This window comes from Podarcis tiliguerta (assembly GCF_965153285.1).
Source record: "Podarcis tiliguerta genome assembly, chromosome: 13".
Lineage (NCBI taxonomy): Eukaryota > Metazoa > Chordata > Lepidosauria > Squamata > Lacertidae > Podarcis > Podarcis tiliguerta.
The window spans coordinates 52,545,274-52,571,046 of NC_139546.1; the positions used below are offsets into that span (position 1 = coordinate 52,545,274).

Sequence of the window (25,773 nt, forward strand, 5' to 3'; positions counted from 1 at the left end):
GAAGCCGAAAGCACCAGCCTGAAGATGACGAGTGAGACCTCGTCGAAACGTCGCCTAGACACCCCAACTTTTACACGGGAAGACACCCGAGGACACCAAAACCTGCATATATATATATGTATATATATCTGTAGGAAATACCCCATTTCCTACAGAGCTTGTGGTTTCTGCTGCGGTTGCTCCCCTTCTAAAACGAACTTTATCAGGAATTTCCTGTTGTTTAGTGATTCCCCGGTTTAGCTTCCTTCTTTTCCTTTTTACGCTTTGGGCAAGCTCTTGGTCCCCTGCTTTGCTCATTCGTTTGATTTTTCTGCAAGCTATTAGGGGGAATCAGCCTGGTTTTCCTTCTGCTCACTCTATTATTTTATTTTATATCCTTTGTGTTTGCCTCGCTCCTGTCCTGGTCTGATCCAGCAGCCGTGCCCTTAATCATGGCTATTATTTTTATGGTAGAAAATGGCAGTTACAGGTGCCACATTGGTAAGAAATCCAACAGCACACGCACTTGGGAACTCCCTGCCTATTGACATCAGGCTGCCCTCTTTTGGGCACCTGCTAAAATACACTTTTTTCAGGCAAACCTGCCTAGATATCATAGACATGTGTTACCATCAGGCTATTATTACCTTAATCCTAGCTTTATATGCATTTGGTGGGGGGAATGTTTTAAATAGTTCTCTTTTTTTAACCGGCTTTGCTAATATCTGTTATTTTGAATCAAAGGATGCATCAACTTTCTTAAATAAATTAAACAGCAAATAAATTAAATAAATTAAACGAAAGTTTAACTTTCTTAAATAAGTTAAACGGCAGAACTGGAAACGTTGAGCACAAAACTCCAGCCGTAAGATGGGCGAAACTGAATTCTGAGGTAAAATCTGAGGGGGTCACGTGGCCTTTTGGGCGGGAAACACTCGCCGCACCCGTCCTCGGGCAAAGGAGACGCTCGGCGAGGGGAAAAAGGCGGGAACAATCTGCGCATGCGTTCCCAGAGGAGGGAAAAACCAGGCCACCGTCGGCTACTCCTCGGCCGGCGAAGTGGCAGGAGACGGTGCGCCTGCGCACTGAAAGCACGTGAAGCCCCTTTCCTGCCCGCGCGGCTTCATTGGGAAGGCGGAGCACGCGCAGACGAGGCGAGCTTCCCGGCGCGCCTGCGCGTAGCGGTTCAGGGGGCGGCGGCGAGGACGAAAGGGGCGGGATCGAAAGGTCGCCGGGGGGAAGCCCCAGCCGGAGGAGAGCGGAGCATGCGCCGTGCGCGGCGGGGGCCAGGTTGGGCGCATGCGCGGCGGCGGCGCTGAGAGGGAGCGAGGCGGCTGAGGTGCGCGCCCGGATGGCGGCGTCCGGGGCGAGGAAGCCCAGCTCCCCGCGGGACTCGGAGGCCGAGGTCTGGTCCCGCCGGGTGAGGGAGCTGGTCAGCTCCGAGCCGGCCAGCCGCCTCTGCTTCGAGTGCGGCCAGCGAGGCGTCACCTACGTGGACATCACCATCGGCAGCTACGTCTGCACCGCCTGCTCGGGGGCGCTGTGAGTGCGGCGGGGGGCGGGGCCACGCCGCTATACGCGAGGGGAGGGGGCGGGGCCACGCCGCTATGCGCGGGGGCGGGGCTATATCCACGCGGAATGCCTCCTGGGGGCGGGGCGTCGGAGACCCTTCCTCAACCTGGCGCCCTCCATCTGCATCAGGGACCCCATGGGGCAAGGGGTTATTGATTATACTAATATAATGACAATTTTTTGTTTATACCCCGTCCATCTGGCTGGGTTTCCCCAGCCGCTCTGGGCGGCTTCCGACCAAATATTAAAAACAATACAGTGTCAGACATTAAAAACTTCCCTAAGCAGGGCTGCCTTCAGGTGTCTTCTGAAAGTCAGGTAGTTGTTTATTTCCTTGACATCTAATGGGAGGGTGCCACCACCGAGAAGGCCCTGTGTCTGGTTCCCTTCAACCTCACTTCTCGCAGGGAGGGAACCGCCAGAAGGCCCTCGGAGCTGGACCTCAGTGTCCGGGCCGAAAGATGGGGGTGGAGACGCTCCTCCAGGTCTACTGGGCTTTTGAGGCCATTTAGGGCTTTAAAGGTCAGCACCAACACTTTGAGTTGTGCTCGGAAACATAGTGGTTTGTCCATGTTGTTGCCCTTGTTTTTATTATGTGTTTGGATCTTGTGAACTGCCTTCTACAGATGAAGGACGGTATACAAATTTAATAAATAAATAAATAATAATATCAGCCCCACAGCCAGCCTTGGCCAAGGGTTGGGGTCTGTACTCCAAAACAGCTGAGGGGCTCCAGGTTGACTGAAGGCTAGACGACCTTCGGATTTGCTTTCCATCTCTGTGACATATGTGAGACCACCTGGCAAAATCATCTGGAAGCTTAGGACTTGAGACGAGTCTCGCGAGAGGAGTGCAGTGGCTCCTTTAGGGCCGCATCCTGTTCCCACAGTTGCCAACCAGATGCCCCAAACAAATGGAAGAAGCCCACAAGCAGGACTTGCGCGCAACAGCATCGCTCCCCGTTTGTGACCCTCGGCAAACTGCGGGAGTTATAAAGCAGCAAGTAAAATTATAGAAACTGCGCACAATTAAAAGGAGGGCAGCGGATGACGGAACAGACCGAAGGCGATTTGGAAGAGGCCTTGTTTGTGCTTTGTGTGGGGTGCAGAAGGACCTCTGGGATAGTGCGGGATTGGTTGCTGCAAGACAGCGCAATGCTTCCTGGGCCGCTCCCTGATGCTGGCCGTGCTCTTTGGCCTTCGCTGGCCAGCGGGAGGCAGAGGCATCTCTTTGCTAAAACAAATAAGAGTTTCATAAGCTCCCCTTTGAGCGGAAAGGCAGGTTAAACACCTTTTGACCAAAGTAAATAGAAACTCGGTGAGTGGAGGTTGTTGCCCTGGGTGGTGGGGTATGGCTGACATGAGAGGGAGGGTGGGAAAAATGGAATCCGTGGAAGACTTTTAAGCTAGCCGTTGTCAACCTGGCGAGTAAAAGGCAACATGATAGAAATATGTAGAATTATGCCTGGCATGGAGAAAAGCTTTTCTCCCCCCTCTCTCACGACGCTGGTACTCGTGGGCCTCCAATGAAGCCGAATGCTTGAAGATTCAGGACAGGTAACTGGAAGCCCATCTTCACACAGAGCATAGTTGAACTGCGGAACTCCCTCCCACAAGGAAGGCAAATTCATGTTGCAGGAGAGGGCTTTCGATGGCTACTGGGTGGTCAGAAGTAGCAATGCTTCTGAACACCAGTTGCTGGAAAGCACAGGAAAGGGAGAGGTGCTCTTGCGTTCGAATCCTGCTTGCAGATTTCCCCATCATGGGCATCTGGTTGGCCTCTGTGAGAACAGGATGGTGGGCTAGATGGGCCGCTGGCCTGATCCAGCAGGCCCTTCTTGTGTTCTTAAATCATGGTGAGTCCTTCATTTCTCTCCCCGCTGCCCCACTGAGGTTGCCCAGATCCCTAATCCAGGTTTGCTCCCTGAGGACGTTCTCCCCACACGGGGTTCCTCCTCTCTCCGTGGCATTCTGGATATTTCATTTCCCACCCTCTTAATAATTAACTGCCACAGGCAGAGATAATCCTTGCATCAGCAGGTCAGGGCGCCAGGGGACAGGGCCATGAGGAGCCCAGTGGGGCAGAGTCGACATCTAGGCTCTCTTCCCCGAGGGCCCAGGCCTCTCCTGGATTCTGCAGCTCAGGATGCACAGCATTCTCTGCCTTTTCCTGGCAGCTCAGAGAGCTGTCAACATCCCTCTCTTCACCAAGGTGTCTCTCTTGCAAAAGCACACACACTTTGCTGAACCCAAAGGCCTGGTTTCTCCTGCTCTCCCCTAGAGAGCATCTACTCAGTGGCTATAATCAGCAGGTGCTTTTTCTCTTTGCTGTGATTCGTGCATTGTGGCAGGTGACCCTTGCGAGGGGTCTACAGTTCTGTGATTCTTCTCCCCACTCTAATGCAGCCGTGGCCTGAATCCCCCTCACCGGGTCAAGTCGATCTCCATGACGACCTTCACGGAGAGCGAGGTGCAGTACCTCCAGACCCGTGGGAACGAGGTGAGTCGGGGGCCCGCTGAGGCCTTCATGGCAGTTGCGTCCTGCTTTCTCACATGTATATATAAGACAATTTATAACAGCAAGCTCGGTTTGGTGACTGAGGAGCCCGATGGAAGGCACAAGTGAGGTTTCAGAGGGTGGGCAGGTGATAGTCCTCTCCTGCTGTACTCACTTCTCAAAGAACCCCCAGAGTTCTGAATTGCAGCTTATTCCTCATCTGCATTGATAAGAACCCGTATCTTTTAGTGCAGCAGCACCTAGACTTCGGAACTCCCTGCCACCAGGCAGGCGGCTTCCCCGTACTTTTCCAGCTCCTGCTAAAAAGCATTCTTGTTTAGGCGAGCCTGCCTGGTTGATTTGTGTTTTAATCCCCTTTTTAGTTTAATTTTTTCGATTCTTTATATAGTAGCTTTCCTTGATGATTCTGTTGTTTCTCTCTCTTTGTATACCTCTTTGAGTTGTCCCTTCTCTTACAAGCAAGCAGTGTATAAATCTTACGAAGTGAATAATTCTGGGCCCCCTCCCCACCCCAGGCCTGTCGGAAGATCTGGTTGGGCACCTTTGACTCGCGGACGTCTCTGCTGCCGGATTCCCAGGACCCTCAGAAAGTGAAGGAGTTTCTTCAGGAGAAATATGAGAAGAAGAGATGGTGAGAATGACAGGAGCCTGTCCTTCAAGGGCAGCTCAAATCCCCGGAGCTTACTGGGTGGTAAAGGACTCAGATGAAATTCTGCAAACTGGTGCGGGCTGTTTATTTTCATGTCTTACTCCAAAGGCGAAATGTTGACTTTTCACCCACCCAAGGAATGAGAGGGTGGGGAGATTATCCTGGGCGGTGGTCCATCTTCTTCTCTGGCTTCCCCCTGCAGGTACATCTCCCCAGAGCAAGCCAAAAGCCTGCCGTCGCTGACATCCCAAAGCTCCACGGTGGAAGTGAAGACGCTGCTGGGAGACTCGGGGGCCATGCCTACAGCAGCCAAGCCTAGCCAGGTTGGGAGTATCAGGCATCCTTCTGGCTTGACTAAGTCGCTCCGAAATTCTTTCCATTTGCTGGCCAGCCCAGGCTAGGCCCCTACCCTGTTTCACAAGCTCTGATATCAGGTTCCTGACAGCTGTTAGGGAGTAGCAGGGCAGGGGGCGGTGGGCTGTAGTTTGCAGTGTTTGGGGCTTGTGTAATTTGGAGAGGAGATGAGCAAGAGACAGTGAGAAACGAGGAATTTGTGGAGGATAAGGCGTAGGGACGTGGGTGGCACTGTGGTCTAAACCACAGAGCCTAGGGCTTGCTGATCGGAAAGTTGGCAGTTCACAGAACTGCATAATATACCGTATTTTTTGCTCTATAAGACTCACTTTTTCCCTCCTAAAAAGTAAGGGGAAATGTGTGTGCATCTTATGGAGCGAATGCAGGCTGCACAGCTATCCCAGAAGCCAGAACAACAAGAGGGGTTGCTGTTTTCACTGTGCAGCGATCCCTCTTGCTATTCTGGCTTCTGAGATTCAGAATATTTTTTTTCTTGTTTTCCTCCTCCAAAAACTAGGTGCGTCTTGTGATCTGGTGCGTCTTATAGAGCGAAAAATATGGTAGTAACAGACAAAAGCAACACTGCCCCCTTGCCCCATTTTAAAAGGCCGTATACTGCCAAAGGTCTGGTTATAGAGGAACGTTATCAGCTAGTGCCTCTCAACAATCAGCAATCCATCCTGCCCCACAGAAACAGTAGATTCTGAAACTTTGCTCAAGCTTGAAGCTTTGCTCAAGTTCAAAATAAGCATGGCATGCCGGGGAGACCTTTGCGACGCCTGCTTCTCCTAGCCACTGTGTATTCTTTGCGTGCAAAAGCCACATAAATCTGTTTCATAATGATCCAGCAGTATACAGCCCAGGGCACGGTATTCTCCCTTAGCACCTCCGTGGGCCACAACTTGCTTCAGAGTGCATTTGTGGTGCGTGCCGGGCTCTTGGGGGTGGGGGGGGGAGAGATCTCTTCCTGGGCAGGATCCCGGCCTTTCATTCATTCATTCATTCATTCATTCTGACCGGCTTTCCTTTTTCCAGATTGCAGACAGGAGCCAGCCGCAGGGCCCCCAGCCAGCCAAGAAAGCCAGTATGGACCTCTTGGCCGACATTGGGGGAGACCCCTTTGCTGCCCCTCAGCCTGGACCTGCCTTCACAGCCTTCCCTGCTTTTGGGAGTGAGTAACTTCTTGTGGCTCGCGGGAGCCTCCTTATCACACCAGAGGGAGGGAGGGTGTGTCTGGCTGGGCAGTTTTGATCTGGAGGGAGTGTGTTAACTGAAGAGGCTTCAAACTGGGCATGGGGGGCGGGGGGGGGCGGGATCCCAAGCAACCAGGGAGTTGGGGGAGCTCCCTCTTCCCCCATGGGGAAAGAAAAACGAAAACACTGGCTTTTGGCTCCTTGACTTAGAGCAGGGTTTCCCAAACAGTCTCTGGCTGGTTTTTTTGGACTACAACTCCCATCATCCCTCGGTACCAGGACCAGTGGTCAGGGCTGATGGGAGTTGTAGTCCAAAAACAGCCAGGGAGCCAATAATAATAATAATAATTCATTATTTATACCCCGCCCATCTGGCTGGGTTTCCCCAGCCACTCTGGGTGGCTTCCAACAGAATATTAAAATACAGTAGCCTATTAAACATTAAAAGCTTCCCTAAAGAAGGGCTGCCTTCAGGTGTCTTCTAAAAGTCTGGTAGTTGTTTTTCTCTTTGGCAAGTTTGGGAAACCCTGGTTTAGAGAACCAGGACCGCTAAGACGTGTGCGCGTACAAACCTGGCGTTGGTGAGAACGTGATTCTGCAGTACAGTGGTGCCTTGGGTTACATACGCTTCAGGTTGCAGACTCCACTAACCCAGAAATAGTGCTTCAGGTTAAGAACTTTGCTTCAGGATGAGAACAGAAATCGCAAGGCAGCGGCAGCAGGAGGCCCCATTAGCTAAAGTGGTGCTTCAGGTTAAGAACAGTTTCAGGTTAAGAACGGACCTCTGGAACGAATTAAGTACTTAACCCGAGGTACCACTGTAGCTCTTATTGCTTTCCTGTGGAATTACAAATAGGGGTGAAGAGGGTGTGACGGGGTGGGGAGTATTCCTGCCTTGCCAAGGGGTTGGGCTGGATGACCCTCAGGGTCCCTTCCAACACTTATGATTCTATGAGAACGTTCTCCCTTTTCTCTTAATGCCCTGCATTCAGATTTGCTCAAGGAGGCCGGAGCCCTAGACTTGAAGGGTTGGAGGCCCCTGCGATGCGGGAGGAAATTCATCGGCGGTAGATTCAGGACAGGCCAGAGAAGGAACTTAACCCATGCACAACACTGCGGCTAAATAACCCCTCTTGCGCGCTCTCTCAGGCCAGGTGCCAGCCCAGGCTGCCTTCACCAGTTTTGATGCCTTTGGTGGAAGTCCTGCTGGAGTGACCTTTGGGGACGCGTTAGCCGCCAGCCACAGCCCTTTCCAGAGCCAGCCCATGGCAGCGGGTAACATGCCCCGTAAGTACTCCTATTTTGTTCATTCCGTTTATATTCCGCCTCCCCTATAGTTCCTTTAAAAATATATATATATATATATTAGAGGTTTAATAGTTACAGAAAAAAGAAGAAAGAAACAATAAAAAATTTAACAGAACAAAACAATACCTTACAATACATCGAAAATAAAAAGAAAAACAATACAGCAAAACAACAAGAAAAACAAAAACATTTTAAAACACATCCAATATTTCCATATCTTTACCTTTCATTTACTTGTTTCATCGACCTCCTCACACCTCCCTTTTTTGTATTCTAGTTCAATTAGCTATTTCAGCAAATCCTTTCCATCTTTCTCAATTTTTTGTTCTATAATTTATCTTAACACAATCTAACCTTAAATTTTCCACTTTGGCCCATTAACAATCAGTTTTTGCTTAATTCTTTATAACATTTCTGCTAAAACCATATAACTTCATTCCAGCATTCTTCTAACATTCATTAATTTTGCAATATTTCTGTAAATATACTTTGAATTTTTTCCAATCTTCTTCCACCGACTCTTCTCCCTGGTCTCAGATATTGCCAGTCATTTCTGCCAATTCAGTGTAGTCCATCAGCTTCATCTGCCATTCTTCCCGGGTGGGTAGATCTTGTGTCTCGCCTCCCCTATAGTTCCTCACCCCCCATTTTATCCTCGTAGCCTTTTATTCCTCCTCATTCTCCTTTCGTCGGCAGGCGTAGACTGTTTTACTCCCACAGGCCTTTGGGAACTGACAGATTTTTTCTACTACCTGCATTTTAACAGATTTGTTTTTGCATTGCTTCGATTCTGTTGCATTAAAGCTGAAAACATACTGTATTTTTCGCTCCATAAGACGCACCAAGTTTTTAGAGGGGGAATGCAAGGGGAAAAAAATTCTTTAAAGGGAGCGCTGAGCAGAGCCTGTATGCATCCCAGGCTCTGCTCAGCGCTCCCTTTCACGAGCTGCGTGGAGCGTGTGTGCGGCGCTTGCAGGCTTTTCCCCGAGGAGGGAGAAGGCCAGCCCATCACTGACGGGCTCGTGAAAGGGAGCGCGGCTCTTGGGGGCTTTTCCGGGAGGTGGGGGAAGGGACTGAGGGGCTAATCCAGAAGCTAGAGCAGCAAGAGGGAGCGCTGTGCATTGATCCCTCTCGCTGTTCTGGCTTCTGGGATAGCTGCGAAGCCTGCATTCTCTCCATAAGACGCACACACATTACTTACTTTTTAGGAGGGAAAAAGTGCCCTCTTATAGAGCAAAAAATACGGTAAAAGATAGTTTAAAATGTAACTAAGCTATTACATATTATATGTTTTTAGCTTTTTGTATTTTACCTGCTATGTTTTAATTTGCATAAACGAGCTCGAGTCCTGGTCTGGGAAAATGGCGGGAAGGTGGGGGTGAGGGGAGAGAGAGACAGAGAGAACATTAAAAAAATACATTAATTTTGTATGTCTTTCTTCATCAGCAGATCTCAGGGCAGTTCACAGCATAAAAAGACAACATAAAAGCAAAAAACACACGATTAAAACAAGAACAAAGAAACACAAACCGATAACTCCCAAAGAAACCAATATTAATATTCTTCCTTGCAGGTGGAACCCACATGGGTGGTTTCCCCGCCTCCCCGGCTAGCCAACCAGGAGTGGGCATTCCAGACATGGGCGGGGCCTTCAGAGTGGGCGGAGTCGCAAGCAGGTAATGGGTTTCCCTCTGGATCGACTGGTTTGGGGCTGGTGGGTCTGTGGACATTTCTGCCTTTGGCCAACAGGGTGTGTGTGTGTTTGTGCGTCTAAGTGGCCTCTGGGTGCATCTCCCAGAGAGCCTTGTACTTACCTGCTTCCTCTTCCTCCTCCCCCTCTCTCTGCCAGTGTCTTTGGGGCCCTCAGCCAGTCACCTGTCCTGCCCCCGCCCAGCCCAGCCACGGCCTACGGGGGTAAGTAGCTTGCCGTCGTCCTCTCGGTTCTGATGGTTGCTTCTGTCGTCATCTTCAATTTATTTGTAGGCCACTTTTCCCACGGCAGTGATCAAAGTGTCTTGCATTGCACCAAACGAACAATAATAAATAGAACAATTCAAAAAACAAAACAAAATCCCCCCCAAGAACGATTAGAAATAATCATAATATATACAGAACATACAGTGGTGCCTCGCAAGACGAAAAGAATCCGTTCCGCGAGTCTCTTCGTCTAGCGGTTTTTTTGTCTTGCGAAGCAAGCCCATTAGCGGATTAGCGCTATTAGCGGTTTAGCAGCTATTAGCGGCTATTAAAGGCTTAAGAGATTAGCGGATTAGCTGCTAAAAGGCTATTAACAGCTTAGTGCCTTAGAAAAAGGGGGTGGGGAGCGAAAAAAAAACCCCAGGAATCGCAAGACATTTTCATCTTGCGAAGCAAGCCCATAGAGAAATTCGTCCTGCGAAGCACCTCCAAAACGGAAAACCCTTTCGTCTAGCGGGTTTTCCGTCTTGCGAGGCATTCGTCTTGCGGGGCACCACTGTAATAGTAATAATAATAATAATAATAATAATAATTTATATCCCGCCCTCCCCAGCCGAAGCCGGGCTCAGGGCGGCTAACAACACTAAAATAGTGCAACATTATAAAAACATTATTAAAATTAATTAAAATCAAAATTGATGGCAACCATAAACTAAAGTTTTGTAAAGATTGCCAGAGGAGGGAGTCAGGCTGCACCCTGACCAAAGGCCTGGTGGAACAGCTCTGTCTTGCAGGCCCTGTGGAAAGATGTCAAGTCCTGCAGGGCCCTTGTCTCTTGTGACAGAGTGTTCCACCAGCTTAAAGCCAAACTCAAGGCGGTTAGCAACATGGAAAGATTTACACATAATTACAAACATAACAAAAGTAGTCATAAACAGTGAACGGAACAGATTAAAAAAAGTACACAACCAAACGGAACAATTTCCACGCAAGTCATAGTAAGATCTAAAAACAAATCTACAAAAAATTAATATCGGGAGCAGCAACAAACCCCACCAAAAGAACCCGCTAAACCAGTGGTCCCAGTTGGGATCTGCGTAACCCAACCTGTGGGGATCTGTGGCACATACCTGTCAGCTGTCTGGGACATCCCCTTTTGGGAGGTGCCCAAAAGATTGTGAGATTACAGCGCCCAAAAAACACCTGTTTCGGGGCGCCATGCTCTCACGCTGGTCACATGACTTGCAGGGATGCACAGCCCGGGAGATGGCAGAGCCCTCGTTTTGCACTGGGACACACTGGAGGGTCTGGTGGCACTGCTTGGCTTTTGAAAAACGGGGGGGTCCGCAGTATTTGGCTAATTGGGAACCACTGCCCTATCCCAAGAATTTGTACCATAATGTTACATAGAGAGAGAGAGAGTCACATGAGAGTCAGATAGACACAGCCAGGTATACAGAGAGTCAGAGGCAGAAATCTATGCACAAATTTAGGGAAGCTTTTACTGTAGTTTAATATTTTGTTGGAAGCAGCCCAGAGTGGCGGGGTATTATATATATATATATATATATATATATATATATATGTATGTATGTATGTATATATATATATACCGTATTTTTCGCTCCATAAGACGCACCAGACCACAAGACGCACCTAGTTTTTGGAGGAGGAAAACAAGAAACAAGAAAAAAATATTCTGAATCTCAGAAGCCAGAACAGCAAGAGGGATCGCTGCGCAGTGAAAGCAGCAATCCCTCTTGCTGTTCTGGCTTCTGGGATAGCTGCGCAGCCTGCATTCACTCCATAAGACGCACACACATTTCCCCTTACTTTTTAGGAGGGAAAAATGAGTCTTATAGAGCAAAAAATACGGTAAATTTATTTATTATACAACTGCATCCATCGCAAAATCACCTTCTCCCCCCCCCCCGTCAGCCCTCCGTACTGCAAAACCGTGTGTTTGCCGTGCGTTTCTCTGCTTATTGAATAAATACTGTTGAGCAGGAACTGATTGTGCTCACATAGCGAGGCCAGTGCATGTGTGTCATCCAACGAGGAAGTAAAATGGTGACGCGAAATTTTGGGGAGCAGTGTGTGTCTTAGAAGGAGGGGCAGATTTATAGGCACAAGTCTTCGGTTACTACGGCAAAGTCTGAGGACCCCTGGCGCGTTCCTGGGGTGTAGCAGAGGCCAGTTGCTTCATTTGTGGTATAACTCGGGGCACTTTCTCTTTCTCTCTCTCTGATGTCCAGCCTGCACCAATCCTTTCGCCACCTCTGCTGTCGCTCAGCCCACGCTGCCTTCCACCAACCCCTTCCAGACCAACGGCATGGGCCCAGGTAAGCCCTTCCCTGCCTCCTTGGGCAAAAAAAATGAGAGGCACAAATACAAGATGGGTGACACCTGGCTTGAGAGCAGTACATGTGAAAAGGATCTAGGAGTCTTGGTTGACCACAAACTTGACATGAGCTAACAGTGTGACGCGGCAGCTAAAAAAGCCAATGCAATTCTGGGCTGCATCAATAGGAGTATAGCATCTAGATCAAGGGAAGTAATAGTGCCACTGTATTCTGCTCTGGTCAGACCTCACCTGGAGTACTGTGTCCAGTTCTGGGCACCACAGTTCAAGAAGGACACTGACAAACTGGAACGTGTCCAGAGGAGGGCAACCAAAATGGTCAAAGGCCTGGAAACGATGCTAAGGAACGGCTAAGGGAGCTGGGCATGTTTAGCCTGGAGAAGAGGAGGTTAAGGGGTGATATGATAGCCATGTTCAAATATATGAAGGGATGTCACATAGAGGAGGGAGAAAGGTTGTTTTCTGCTGCTCCAGAGAAGCGGACACGGAGCAATGGATCCAAACTACAAGAAAGAAGATTCCACCTAAACATTAGGAAGAACTTCCTGACAGTAAGAGCTGTTCGACAGTGGAACTTGCTGCCAAGGAGTGTGGTGGAGTCTCCTTCTTTGGAGGTCTTTAAGCAGAGGCTTGACAACCATATGTCAGGAGTGCTCTGATGGTGTTTCCTGCTTGGCAGGGGGTTGGACTCGATGGCCCTTGTGGGCTCTTCCAACTCTATGATTCTATGAGACTCTTGGGGTCATAGATTTGAGCCCCGTTTTTTGGGGGTGGGGGGAGATTCCTGCATTGCAGGGGCTTGGGCTAGAGGGCCCTCTGTTGTCGCCTCCTTCCAGCCGTCCCGCTGCGAAGACCATCACCTCTGCTCCGACGTAAATCAGCGACCCGGGCTTCTGAGCTTGAAAGTTCCCACACCTACTCTGAGCTACTAACAGCAGCTACTGCTGTTTTAGCCAACTCATCAGCATACCTCTTTAGAGGTTTGCCCTTTTTGGCCCTTTCAGATCTGCGTACTGGACACAAGTCTTCAGCACTCATCACCTCTTTGAGAATGGTGGCACTCTTTTCATACCCCACAAATATGCCATTCACACCACGCTTCCCGAGCTTGCTGCTCTGTGGAGTATGGACCTAGGCTTCTGAGCCAGGGCACACTATCAGCAGATCGAACTGCACACACAGAATAGGCGTGAGGCTTGCGGAAGCATACTACAACTACAGATTTATTAATCATAAATCAGGACAAACATGTCGTCTCTCTCGTTGTCTCAGAGAGGAACAGGAGCGGAAGTTTCAAGCAATGTAAACAGACATGTGACACGCAACCGTTCCACACGCCTGCTCCTTAAGGCGCAATGGAAATGTCAACATCCTCACGGTCCCTTCCAACTCTACAGTCCTGTGGTTCTTATCATTCAAGCGGAGGTGGGAGGGCGGAGAGAGAGACGGCGAGTCGGGCAAAGGAGGAGTAGGGGCTGGTTTTGTAAGCCGCCTTCCGCCCTGCAGGACTCATAGAATCGTAGCGTTGGAAGGGACCCCCAAAGCGCATCTAGCCCACCCTCTGGCAAGGCAGGCATCTCCCGTTGCTCCCTGCAACCCAGTTGGCAGCACCCGACCCTTCGATGGCTTTAAGAGAGTAGCAAAAGGCACCTTTGTGTAAATATACTTGCGGGAGGAAGCCGCCAAGCGGCACCTGGGGGCAACAGTGCTCTCCCCACCCACAGTTCCCAGCAGCCGGTATTCAGAGAAATACCTCCTTTGACATGTGGAGATAGAACACAGCTGGAAGAGCGTTCTGGATCAGGCCAAGGACCCATCTAGCCTAGCCGGTTTGGGTCCTGCGCTGTGGAGCAGCGGAAAACAAGCTCGCTCCATCTTTTAGACGTTTGAAGATGGCTACCCTCTCTCCTCTTCTCAGGGGATGCGGGTGGCGCTGTGGGTTAAACCACAGAGCCTAGGACTTGCCAGTCAGAAAGTCGGCGGTTCGAATCCCTGTGACGGGGTGAGCTCCCGTTGCTCAGTCCCTGCTCCTGCCCATCTAGCAGTTCAAAAGTATGTCAAAGTGCAAGTAGATCAATAGGTACCACTCTGGTGGGAAGGTAAACAGCATTTCCGTGCGCTTCTCTGGTTCGCCAGAAGCGGCTTAGTCCTGCTGGCCACATGACCCGGAAGCTGTACGCCGGCTCCCTCGGCCAATAAAGCGAGATGAGCGCCGCAACCCCAGAGTCAGTCACGACTGGACCTAATGGTTAGGGGTCCCTTTACCTTTTACCCTCTCTCCTCAGTCTTTTCCAGGCATCCCCAACACCCTCCAACATTCCTCCAGTTTCCAGGCCCCTGACCTTGGTTGCCCTCCTTTACACAATACCCTTCTTAAATTGTGGCACCCAGAACTGGACAGGTGTGGTCTGACCAAGGCGGAATGGAACAGTGCTATTCCTTCCCTCGATCTGGACACTAGACCTCTGTGGATGCAGCCGAGAATAGCAATAGCCTTTTTTGCTGCTGCATCACATTGCTGCCTCATGTTCATAAGCTTGTGGCCCCCTAAGACCCGCTGCGTCCTTTTCACCCGTGCAGCCGTCAAGCCAGGCATCCCCCCACCCTCCACTGTTATTCGTGCCCCTTCCTCATTTTTCTGGCTCTCTCTCTTCTTGCAGGCGCCTTCGTGGTGGGGTCCCCCAGCAGCTTCTCCACCTCCCCCCTCTCCAGCGTCTTCGCCTCCCCACTGCAGCACCAGCAACCGCCTCTGTTCCAGACCCAAGCAATGCTGAGTCAGCAGCAGAATGGCGGTAAGAGGGGCTTTTCTTTGCGGGGGGTGGCACTCGGTCCAGAAGCAGACATGCCCTTGCACACTCATTCAGAGAAACTGCGGGCTTTCACATTTGAGGCGCTGTGGAATTCAGCAGCCTGAGCCTCATCTTTATAGAAAAAAATTAATAAACGACAGTCAAGGTCCTATCCCTCGTTGGGGTTGTGATGGGCACATTGACGGGCTCTACATGCGTGGCCAAAACCTCTCGAGGCTAGAGGAAGGCCGTCAAGGGTCCCCACATAGCTCATTGCCCCTTGTTCCCATGGGGCTCATGGGAGAAGGAGAGAATGCTACAGGGAAAGGACCTCGGTGACCCCGATTAAGCCCCTTCTACCAGCACGTGGGTGGTGCTGTGGTCCAAACCACAGAGCCTAGGGCTTGCAGATCAGAAGGTTGGCGGTTCGAATCCCCGCAACGGGGTGAGCTCCCATTGCTCGGTCCCTGCTCCTGCCAACCTAGCAGTTCGAAAGCACCTCAAAGTGCAAGTAGATAAATAGGTACCACTCCGGCAGGAAGGTAAACGGCGTTTCCGTGCGCTGCTCTGGTTTGCCAGAAGCGGCTTAGTCCTGCTGGCCAAATGACTCGGACGTTGTATGCCGGCTCCCTCGGCCAGTTAAGCGAGATGAGCGCCGCAACCCCAGAGTCGGCCACGACTGGACCTTAGGGTCGGGGTACCTTTACCTTTACCAGCACAGCAGAGAGGGGGCCCCTGAAAAACCACCACATAGCACAAAAGCTTCCCACAGGATTTGAAGCAGAGTGTAAATATATCTCAAGCAGAGGACCAGCTTGCCTGGTCTGGGGCCGGTCACTGGCTCTCAGCCTAGCCTCCCTTGCAGGGTTGTTGCTCTGGGGGTTAAATGAGGACAGGGAGAACCGTGCCCATGCCGCCTTGAGCTCCAGACTCTCTTAAGAGAGCCAGCAGCGGTCTATAGCGGTCAGAGTGTCAGGCCAGGACCTGGGAGAGACCAGGGCTTGAACCTGGCCCTGGTACGCTGGTCTGACATCAACTGATAGGAAGTGCCTACAGAGGGTGGTGAATACAGCACAAGATATTATGGGCTGTCCCGTGAATCCGCTGGATGAAATAGCAGAAGAACGTTGCCTCAAGAGAGTGAGGGAAATTCTCAGGGATGATTCACACCCTGGCCGGCACTTTCTTGATCTCCTGCCCTCGGGCAGAAGATATATAGAAGCATGGTTAGTCGTGCCAACAGGGTAAAGAAAGGCTTCTATCCTGGGCTGTTAGGCTGCTGAATGAAAAGATAACAACAGGGCAACTGACTTTCGGGTTTGGCGGGTATCCGCCAGTAAACGAGGGGAATTAAGACCAAGAGAGCTGAGTGGGGGGTGCTTATGTAATCTCACTGCATACAAGTTGTACAAGTGACAATAAAGTATTTCAATTTCATCTCATTATGGCAGAAGCCATCTCAACAGTCACTCTCTCTCTCTGTGTGTCTCTCCTGCCTCAGGGTCCCCGTTCAGTGGATTTTCTGTTGCCAAAGCTGCACAGAGACCCCTCGGGCAGCCTGTTGGGATCTCCACCAACCCTTTTGTGGTAAGCAAGCCCCTACCCCTCTCCTCCCCCTTCCTCTTCCAGCCCTCCACCCTCTCCCGCTTGCCAGTTCCCCATCTCTTGTGATCACCTTTCCACACCCCAGCCTCTAGATCTCTCTCTGTGTGTGTGTGCATCCGTGAAGGCTCCAGTACGAAGGCAGGTGATGCTCACATGATCTAGATACTAGTCAAAGAAAGCAATGTTTCTTCCTCAGTTTGAGGGGCCGGGGTGGGAACAGGCTCTCTACGTAGAAAAGTTGCAGCGTTTAGGACTCTTCAGTTCAGAGGGAAAGGCAAGGAAGATACAGTGGTCCCTCGCAAGACAAATGCCTCGCAAGACGGAAAACCCGCTAGACGAAAGGGTTTTCCGTTTTCGATGCGCTTCGCAGGACGAATTTCCCTGTGGGCTTGCTTCGCAAGACGAAAATGTCTTGCGAGTCTTGAGATTTTTTTCCGCTCCCCACCCCCTTTTTCTAAGCCGCTAAACCGCTAATAGCCTTTTAGCAGCTAATCTGCTAATCCCTTAAGCCTTTAATAGCTGCTAATAGCCGCTAAACCGCTAATAGCGCTAAGCTGCTAATAGGGTTGCTTCGCAAGACGAAAAAACCGTTAGACGAAGAGACTCGCGGAACGAATTAATTTCGTCTTGCGAGGCACCACTGTATTCAAAGTTCCACATAGCACGGGAAAAGCGGATAGAGAATTTTTTCCCTCCCTCTCTCCTAACTGGAGGGCATCCAGGGCACATGGAAGAAAGTCCTTCTAGCTGATCGTTAAACTGCGGAACTCCCTCCAGCAGGAGGCTTTAAAGGAAGATGTCACTGCGGTTGCCTTTTTAACCCCCGCGATGCTTCTGAAACCCAGTTGCCGTAAACCCCAGGAGGTTGCTCTTGTGCTCGGATCCTGGTTCTGGGTTTCGCAGAAGAGGCAGCTGGTTGGCCACTGTGGGAACAGGATCCTGGAACAGACAGGGGAGCCCTTACGTTATTGAGAATAACTGAAGGAAAACAGTGTTTTCCTCTTACAGAGGTAGGTAGCCATGTTGGTCTGCCGTAGCTGAAACAAAATTAAAAAATTCCTTCCAGTAGCATCTTAGAGACCAACTAAGTTTGTTGTTGGTGTGAGCTTTCGTGGGCATGCACACTTCTTCAGAGACACACGAAAGCTCATACCAACAACAAATTCGAGAGCCAGTGTGGTGTAGTGGTTAAGAGTCACGTAATCTGGTGAACCGGGTTCGCGTCTCTGCTCCTCCACCTGCAGCTGCTGGGTGACCTTGGGCCAGTCACACTTCTTTGAAGTCTCTCAGCCCCACTCACCTCACAGAGTGTTTGTTGTGGGGGAGGAAGGGAAAGGAGAATGTTAGCCGCTTTGAGACTCCTTAAAGGGAGTGAAAGGCAGGATATCAAATCCAAATCCAAACTCTCTAAGGTGCTACTGGAAGGAATTTTTTTATAGTGTTTTCCTCTGTTTGGGTGTCAGTGGAATAAATAGGCTTTCCCTCCCTAGCTTACAGAATCTTTGGATATTTCAAGGTGATCTTTCCGTTCAGTTGATTGGGTGTTTGTGTGTCTCTCTGTGTGTGTGTTGACCTCTCTCCCCCCCCCGTCCCCCCCACTCACCCACCTCTCTGTCTCTGTCTCCCACAGACCCCGATGGCCTCCTCGCCTGCTGGCCCTTTCTCCCTGGCGAAACACCCCCCCACCAACCCTTTCTTATAGCGCTGGCTAGACGACAGACCGCCGGAGACCCCCGACTCACCTCGAGTGTGTGTGTGTGTGTCATATAGGAGAGAGCGTCTTTGCCACTTGGGCACTTTACTCTTCCCGCCCCCTGGACTGGGGGTGGGCGCTTAAGTGCTTTTCAGAAGTTTTTTTTTGGGAGGGGGGAACCTATGGCCTCTCCCTCCAGAAAGCAGCGCACGATGTGACTTGCCAGGGAGCTGGGTTTGCTGGCTGGAAACCAGGGCAGTGGTGCTTTCTGGGGAAAAGATTTGGGGAGGGGGGCGGCAAGCAGTTCTGAGCGATGCTGGGGAAGCTTAGTACCTAGAGGTGCATGCTGGGTAAACAGGAAGTCCAGGCGCCCCTGTGAGTCAACTGCTTCCTCCTTGGCCACCCCTCCCACCAGCTTCCCAGCAGCCCTTGTTGAAGGGGGGGTCTGGGATTGCTAAGGTGGGGAGGAGAGGAGGATATTCAGGCTCTGCACAGACCAGCCTGCATCCCCCTTCCAAGTCTCTCTGGCTTCTTTCGGGGCCCCTTGCCAGCCGCCGTGGGGAGGCCTCAGCCCCCCTTCTCCTCTAGGACGAAGCTGCCCCAAAGGCAGACAGGGTTCCTCTTCTGCTGTCCCCGCCCTGCCTCTTCCTCTCATCATTTTATTGCACTAGACGAGGCGGCAGGGAGACGCGGTCAGGGTCGCTGACAAACACACACCTGCCTGCTTGTGAGCAGACGAAGCGTGTCTGGAGCAACGGAGGCTCCAGGCTGCAAGTCCAGAGGCTTGGAAGAAAGACAGAGGCAGTGTGTACGGTCTGGGGCTCTTTTGGAAAAGGTCTGGGCCCCCTCCCCAGGCTTGGAGGTCTGTGCTGTCGTGCAAAACCCAAGGTTTGGCAACCCAGACTTTGCAGTCAGTCTAGCTCGGGTCCCCCACTTCCGGCTGTGTGCTTTGCCAACGTGCATTGCCTTGCTGAGTCGGGGGGAGCCTTCTGGGAAAGCCTTGGCAAGGGTCTCTGAGCAGCCCCCCAACATCCGAGAAGTGCAGGGGGCAGAAGGGAGGGCTGTCATTTCCTCTCCCAGCTGACAGGCGCTCAGAGCCGTGTCTCTGCCACAAAAGATGCCCTGAGCCACAATACCCTCCGACGTCCGCGTTTCCCGCCCTGGGGGAACCCCAGAAAGCTGCCTTTCCGCCCCCCGCCCCCGAGGTCTTCCACCAGCCTCACCTGGTCAGACAGTGCCTGCAGAGTCCCAACATTTCAAAAGCGGGGTTTCATGCATCTTTCGAAAGCAAGTCCCTCCCCTTTCTCCCCCGCTCCTTTTTCGTGGCCTCAGGAAATCTGACCAAAGCGTTAAGTTTCCGTAATTCTGTTTGGCTGAATGCAGAAATGGGTTGGGGGGGAATGTGCTGGCTGGATCTCGATACCTGGGAGCAGGGAAAACTACGGCTTTGCTAAGCGAATGGCGGCCGCTCTCGTTGTGCTTCCTTCAGTGTGCTGTAGCTCTTTTACTTCTTCGCACCCGCCCGCCCGGCTCCCACCTCTGCGCTTCCTCCTTCGCCCGCACACTTTCAACCCAAGGCTCCTTCAAAGGCCACAATCCCTCCCCGCGCACAAGTATTCTACCTATCCCAGGCTCCCTACGCCGCCCGCCGGGGCTTTTTTCCTTTCTTTGGGGTAACCCTTCAATTGCCCCCCCTGGGAACAGAACGGATGCGTTCCCCCACCCCCTTAAGGAAGACTGGAGTTTATATTTTCAACAAAAGTATGGACTACGTTTTTAAAAGATATATATCTATATATACTCACGAAATATATAATAAGCGCAGAACTTGTTGCACTCAAAATGTCTATAGATATCTATATGGGGAAGGGGGAAAAAAATCTATTTGAAAAACAAACACGGTGGTCCCTGGTCTTCTTTCGGCAAACGCCTGCCTCTCGGGTTGCAGGCCTGGAAGCGGCTGGATCGGGGCCGCTGGGTTCGTGGGCTCTGAATCCTGGAGGAGCGTGGCCAAGAGATCGGAGCGGGCCGCGTCTCGGCCTCCAAAAGCATTCCCAACAAGAAAGCAAGCCTTAAATCTAAGGCCTTCGCTCAGAGGTGGTTCCTGGAAGGGCCCAGGAAGGGTTGACAGAGATCCTGGAGAGCTGTGGCTGCCAGTCCGAGCAGGTAGTGCTAAGTGGGCCCGTGGCAGCGTTAGAAACTCAGATATATTATAACCACACCGCCAAATGGCACCTTAAACCTGGGTTACGTTCGCCGCAACGGCACCACTTTGTCTCCTCCTTTGAATTTTCTTTTATAATTGCTAATATTTTCATTTCTCTACCGCTTTATATTTTAAAGAAAAAAGTCTCAAAGCAACATCCAGTTCAAGCTTCGAGGGCAACATTTCAGATCCTTCTCTGAACGGCATTTTGCTTCCCCCCCCCCCGGCTTAATTGATAGAGCTGAGCCATAGTAGGAGAACGCTAGGAAGGCAATGTGGTGCAGTGGTTACAGCAGAGTTTCCCAAACGTTGGGTCTCTGGCTGTTTTTGGACTACAGCTCCCATCATCCCTGACCGCTGGCCCTGCTAGCTAGGGGACGATGGGAGTTGTAGTCCAGAAACAGATGGAGACCCGACGTTTGGGAAACACTGGGTTGGAGTGTCAGACTAGGACCTGGGAGGTCTGGGTTCGAATTCCCACTCAATCTTGAAGCTCCCCAGGTGACCTGGGAGTCAGTCACAGCCTCTTCACCTTCCTTGCAGGGTTATTCTAGAAATTAGGAGGAGGGTGGCCACCCTGGAGAGAAAGGAAGGGATAAGGGTAAAAGGACCCCTGACCATTAGGTCCAGTCATGGCCGACTCTGGGGTTGTGGCGCTCATCTCGCTTTACTGGCCGAGGGAGCCGGCATACAGCTTTCAGTCATGTGGCCAGCATGACTAAGCCACTTCTGGCGAACCAGAGCAGCACACAGAAACACTGTTCACCTTCCTGCCGGAGTGGTACCTATTTATCTACTTGCACTTTGATGTGCTTTCAAACTGCTAGGTTGGCAGGAGCTGGGACTGAACAATGGGCGCTCACCCCGTTGTGGGGATTCGAACCGCCGACCTTCTGATCGGCAAGCCCTAGGCTCCGTGGTTTAACCCACAGCACCACCCACGTCCCTAAAGGAGGGATATAAATGCAATGAATCAGCTCTTCTGCCGACCTGCTAAAATTGCAAGGAGGGACCAGGCAGCTTTCTGGAAACCAGATATCTCCAAGGTCACATTCAGGGCATCACTACAAGCCGGGGGTCTGAACCTGTTTTCAGCAGTGGATCTTAGCCCTGGAAACTGGGACCTCATAGCAAAAGACACCCTCTTCCCTGCCTGAGGCAGGCTTTGCATCATAGAGGGTGGGGGAAACCTGGCGCGGGGGCAAATGTTGCCTTTGGCCTGGACCTCCCAGGCTCCCACCCCTTGCTGGCCTCGCCCTCCCCCTGGGCGCTTTCTGCTCACCTGCATGAGCCACAAGGGACCCCTAGGGGTCATCCATCCCAACCCCCCGCAACGCAGAATGCAGAGGGAGGTGGAGGAACCTCTCAAAGGTGTGCACTGCTGGCCTGCCTCCTATTGGTGCAGAAGGGAAACTGGACAATGGTTGGCCTGCTCTGGACACGCCCCCACCAGGCGGCCCCCGGCAGGTTGCCAACACGGCCCTCGGACAGGAAGCCTGTTCTGGCTGAGTCAGCTTCACCATGCCAGACGCTGCTGGATTCAGGGATCACTTGAGGAAGGAGGGAGGGCAGCTTTATTGAGTTGGTGGGTGGGGGGCTGGCGCTGGTGGCTCCTGCGGGTGGTGGGTGGTGGTCTTCCTCCAGAGGCTCACATCTTCAGTCGCTGCCCTAGTTCAGAGGGACGGCGGAGAGGACCAACCCGGCCAGTATCCCAGAGACGTGGCCGGTGAGAGAGCTCCTGGAGGATGGAGAAGTGGACATATAACCTCAAGGTTAGATTAGGCTAGACTGGGGACTGGGAGCGGCCGCCAAGACCATATAACACCGGTCCCGAGAGACCTGCATTGGCTCCCAGGACATTTCCAAGCACAATTCAAAGTGTTGGTGTTGACCTTGAAAGCCCTAAACAGCCTCAAAGGCCCAGTAGACCTGAAGGAGCGTCTCCACCCCCATCGTTCTGCCCGGACACTGAGGTCCAGCGCCAAGGGTCTTCTGGTGGTTCCCTCCCTGCGAGAAGCCAAGTTACAGGGAACCAGTCAGAGGGCCTTCTCGGTGGTGGCACCCGCCCTGTGGAACGCCCTCCTGTCAGATGTCAAGGAAATAAACAACTATATGACATTTAGAGGACATCTGAAGGCAGCCCTGTTTAGGGAAGCTTTTAATGTTTAATAGGTTATTGTATTTTAGTGTTTTGTTGGAAGCCGCCCAGAGTGGCTGGGGAAACCCAGCCAGATGGGCAGGGTATAAATAATAAATTATTATTATTATTATTATTATTATTACTGCAACACGGGATACGTGGGGCTGCCCCAAAGGCTGTTCAGAAACATCCAGCTGGGGCAGAATTCAGAAGCCAGGTTTCTCACTGGGGCAAGGCGGCTTGAGCCTATACCACCGACCCTGGCCTGGCCATCACATAGAAGGCAGAGCAAGCTTGTTTTCCACTGCCCTGGAGGGTAGGACTCGAACTCGTGGCGTCGAGATTTTGACTAAATGCCAGGAAGAACCACCTGACCGTAAAAGCCGTTCAAAAGCAGAACAGGCGCCCACAAGAGGTGGTTGGCTTCCTTGGAGGCTTTTAAGCAAAAGTTTGGGTGTCCACCTGCCATGTGTGATCTAGCTGAGATTCCTGCATCGCAGCGGGTTGGGCTGGATGACCTCAGGGGGTCCCTTCCGACTCTACAGTTCTATGAGGACGAGCTGTGCCCCGTGCCCCTGCCCCACCTGCACTAAGCCCTGGGGGTCTGTCCAGTCGCCAGCTGGTGGTTCCCTCAGTTATTCTGCACCTCGCTGTTTGCCCCAGGCTGCCAAAAGTATTGTGCCAGCCTTGCACCTGCAGGAGAACACACACACACATACACTATGACTCAGCCTCTGGTTCCTGTGACTCAAGCTGCTTCTGGGGGAAAGAGCTCACAGCACAAGCTCATCACAGAATCATAAAACCGTAGAGTCAGAAGGGGGCCCCTTGCGGTCATCTAGCCCAACCCGCTGCTTGCAATGCAGGGACCACAGCTCAAGAAACCCTGGCAGGTGGCCAGATGGCCTGTTTTTTTAAATCTTAAGGAGAATTCTGCAGCCGCAGCTGGATAAAGGTGGCTTCTCTGCTTTTCCTGCAGCGGAGAGTTCCACAGTTTAACTATGCGGCCTCTGTGCTGGGATTCTGCCCTAAGCAAGCAGAGGAAATGGAAAGCGGCGATGACAAGAGTGCCTCTGAGCGTGTCTAGAGTGTTGGGACGACCTCAGAAGAGGGGGAGGGAATCTTCTACCTCCCACTTGGGGCGGGAATGTTGGCTCCCTGCTGCTTGAGTTGACTCGCATCCAGGGCTTACCTGGGATAAAGGATGGCTAGGAGGAGGCATTCCAAGACGCAGAGCCACCTGGTCGTGACCGTGAACCCGCTGGACATCGTTGCCACAGGGACCGATTCCACTTGCCTGCCCATGGCTTCCAGGGAGAAGAGGACCCCTGCAGCTTGGAAGGAGGGAGAAGGTGGAGGAGCCACGTCAAAGGAGCATCTGACCTCTGCCTCTGGACACAGGCCCTTTCTCAGAGACGATTCAGCATTGCGGCGCGGGGCGGGTTGGACTAGATGGCCTCTGGAGGGCCCTTCCAACTCTTAAAACCCCACGTCTGAAATTTGCAGGAGCTTTTGAAGAAGAGATGGGGTGATAACCCACCAGAGGTTTTTTCAGCTGTGATCTCTGCATTGCGGAGGGGTGGCTAGAAAACGCCTGGGAATCCCAACTCTAAAATTTCATGGGGGGGTTGGATTAGATGAGCTTTGGGGATCCCCTCCGACTCTCGCAGCCCTATGACTCCAAGTGAGATGGAGAGCCCCGGGGGCGGCGTGTTGGGGATGGGAGAGCCAGCTCACCTGAGAAGCCGACGGCACAGTGCTCCCTGTACCACAGGTTCCCCGTCAGTGCGGCCAGGAGGGTGTTGAGCGCCAGGTGGAAGAGCCCCCCCACGAGGGCCAAGGCCAGGAGCAGGACGCCCGTCCGCAGGCTGCCCACCTCCTGCTCCACCCCGTGGCCCAGCCACAGGAGCGTGGCCATGTTCATGAGGAGGTGGGCGGGGCCCAGGTGGTGGAAGGGGGCCAAGAAGAGCCTCTGCCACTGGCCCCGGTCCCACACCGTCCTCACGCTCAGGCAGGCAGCCCCGGGGGCATGGAGAGGGTGCCAGAAGAGGGCGAGGTTCATGCCCACCAGGGCCAGGGTGGCCCAGGGCACCATGGGTGGGGGCTGCCTGCCCCCAGGCTGGGGGCCAGGAGAGCAAGAGGAGGAATGGGGGAGGGCTCCTTCTGTGACCTCAAGGCTGATGCAGGCCTTTGCGACCTTTGACCCTCCCTCCTCCTCAATCCTGAGGGCCCCACCTGGACCAGCATCAGGCCCCTTTAAGAAGACGCTGCCCCCCTCTCCCCACCCACACCCAAGGAATCCTGGGAGTTGTAGTTCCTTAAGGGCAGCGGAGAGTCCTGAGAAGACCCTCCTACTCCAATTCCCAGAGCCCCCTGGGAAAAGGGGTGGCTTGTTAAGGCAACCCCAGGGCAGGTGAAAGGCAGAACTTCTTTCTCCCTGCATTGTAGGGGGCTGGAATAGATGGCCTTTGGGGGTCCCTTCCAATTCTACAGTTCTATGGTTCCATGCAGCGCAGAGTGGAATTCCCTTCCGGGTGCCACAATTTAAGGAGATTGACAAGCTGGGAGGTGTGCAGAGGAGGGAAAGCGAGAGGATCAAAGGTCTGGAATTTAAGCCTTATGAGGAATGGTTGAAGGAACTGGAAAAGAGGAGAGATGATAACCATCTTCAAATACCTAGAGCAGCGGTTCTCAACCTGTGGGTCCCCAGATGTTGTTGGGACTACAACTCCCATCATCCCTAGCTAGCAAGGCCACAGCTCAGGGATGATGGGAGTTGTAGTCCAACCACATCTGGGAATCCACAAGTTGAGAACTGCTGACCTAGAGCGTATTACTACTTTCCTTCCCCCCCCCCTTTTGAAATTTTGCACCCCTAGCAGTTTTGCGTCCAGGGCAGCAGCCCTGCAGCCTCAAACACACTGTGCCACGGGGCGTCGGAATGACAACTTTTGGAAGAGGGTGGACCTCTGCGGACTTTCAGGAAGTCTAAGAACACAAGGGTTGCTTGCTGAATCAGGCCTGTTGCAGGAATTTATGTATAGGTTGGGAGTGTTTGCCCCTCCAGCAGATATCAGGCACATGCAGCCCACTACCAAAACCAGCACAATCCCTTTTGTGACTTTGTGACTTGTCCCCACAAAACACTTCATCACAGTTTCTTCCTGTCTATTCAAAGGGCCTCTGCTGCACGATACCAAATGTAAGAATTCACTGATAAATGTTCCTATGTACTGGCTCACTGGGAAAACATCAGAAATTCATCTAGACACCTGAGCTCAGCCTCTCAGCAGCCCCTCTGCCTGAGGGATAATCCCTGGCCTCCTGATACCTGAGAGCCAGACAGGTAGCCATTCCAGAAATAACAAATCCAGATGAAGACAAAAAGGTGGGATGAACTTGGCTGGGAAACAGGGAAATGCAAAGATCTCTTTTCTTACACTTGATTTGTGTTTGGTGGAGGGCAAGGGGAACCATGGAGCAGGGTCC

General features: G+C 52.1%; 2 protein-coding genes across 3 annotated transcripts; one reads left to right on the forward strand and one right to left on the reverse strand.

Moving 5' to 3' along the window:
- The first annotated feature begins 1,238 nt into the window (after positions 1-1,238).
- AGFG2 (ArfGAP with FG repeats 2) lies at positions 1,239-19,835 on the forward strand. The gene is made up of 12 exons (XM_083410512.1): positions 1,239-1,521; positions 3,957-4,050; positions 4,584-4,699; positions 4,920-5,040; positions 6,107-6,242; positions 7,414-7,551; positions 9,146-9,248; positions 9,422-9,486; positions 11,745-11,831; positions 14,512-14,643; positions 16,142-16,227; positions 17,876-19,835. The coding sequence occupies exons 1-12, from the start codon at positions 1,331-1,333 to the stop codon at positions 17,945-17,947; spliced, it is 1,341 nt and encodes a 446-aa protein (XP_083266638.1). The 5' UTR covers positions 1,239-1,330; the 3' UTR covers positions 17,948-19,835.
- Positions 19,836-21,704: 1,869 nt separating this feature from the next.
- LOC310663109 (rhomboid-related protein 4-like) lies at positions 21,705-24,433 on the reverse strand. Of its 2 annotated transcripts, none has more exons than XM_083410738.1 (3): positions 24,022-24,433; positions 23,477-23,612; positions 21,705-21,882 (listed from the first exon to the last, which is right to left on the reverse strand). In XM_083410738.1, exons 1-3 carry the CDS (start codon positions 24,377-24,379, stop codon positions 21,813-21,815), a joined length of 564 nt encoding a protein of 187 aa, XP_083266864.1. In that variant the 5' UTR covers positions 24,380-24,433; the 3' UTR covers positions 21,705-21,812. The 2 variants fall into 2 exon arrangements, with proteins under 2 accessions (XP_083266864.1, XP_083266863.1); XM_083410737.1 differs by having other exon boundaries at positions 23,477-23,618.
- Between the last annotated feature and the right edge of the window lie 1,340 nt (positions 24,434-25,773).

What these genes read in the sequence shown, in the direction of transcription:
- LOC310663109 (XM_083410737.1), bottom strand. Translation starts at nt 24,379, where the DNA reads ATGGTGCCCTGGGCCACCCTGGCCCTGGTGGGCATGAACCTCGCCCTC. An exon ending in CTGTGCCGTCGGCTTCTCAG is followed by an intron (nt 23,619 to 24,021) that starts GTGAGCTGGCTC and finishes CCTCCTTCCAAG; the next exon opens with CTGCAGGGGTCCTCTTCTCC. An exon ending in CTAGCCATCCTTTATCCCAG is followed by an intron (nt 21,883 to 23,476) that starts GTAAGCCCTGGA and finishes TCCATCCTCCAG; the next exon opens with GAGCTCTCTCACCGGCCACG.
- AGFG2 (XM_083410512.1), top strand. Translation starts at nt 1,331, where the DNA reads ATGGCGGCGTCCGGGGCGAGGAAGCCCAGCTCCCCGCGGGACTCGGAG. An exon ending in CAGCAGCCAAGCCTAGCCAG is followed by an intron (nt 5,041 to 6,106) that starts GTTGGGAGTATC and finishes TCCTTTTTCCAG; the next exon opens with ATTGCAGACAGGAGCCAGCC. An exon ending in GGCAGCGGGTAACATGCCCC is followed by an intron (nt 7,552 to 9,145) that starts GTAAGTACTCCT and finishes TCTTCCTTGCAG; the next exon opens with GTGGAACCCACATGGGTGGT.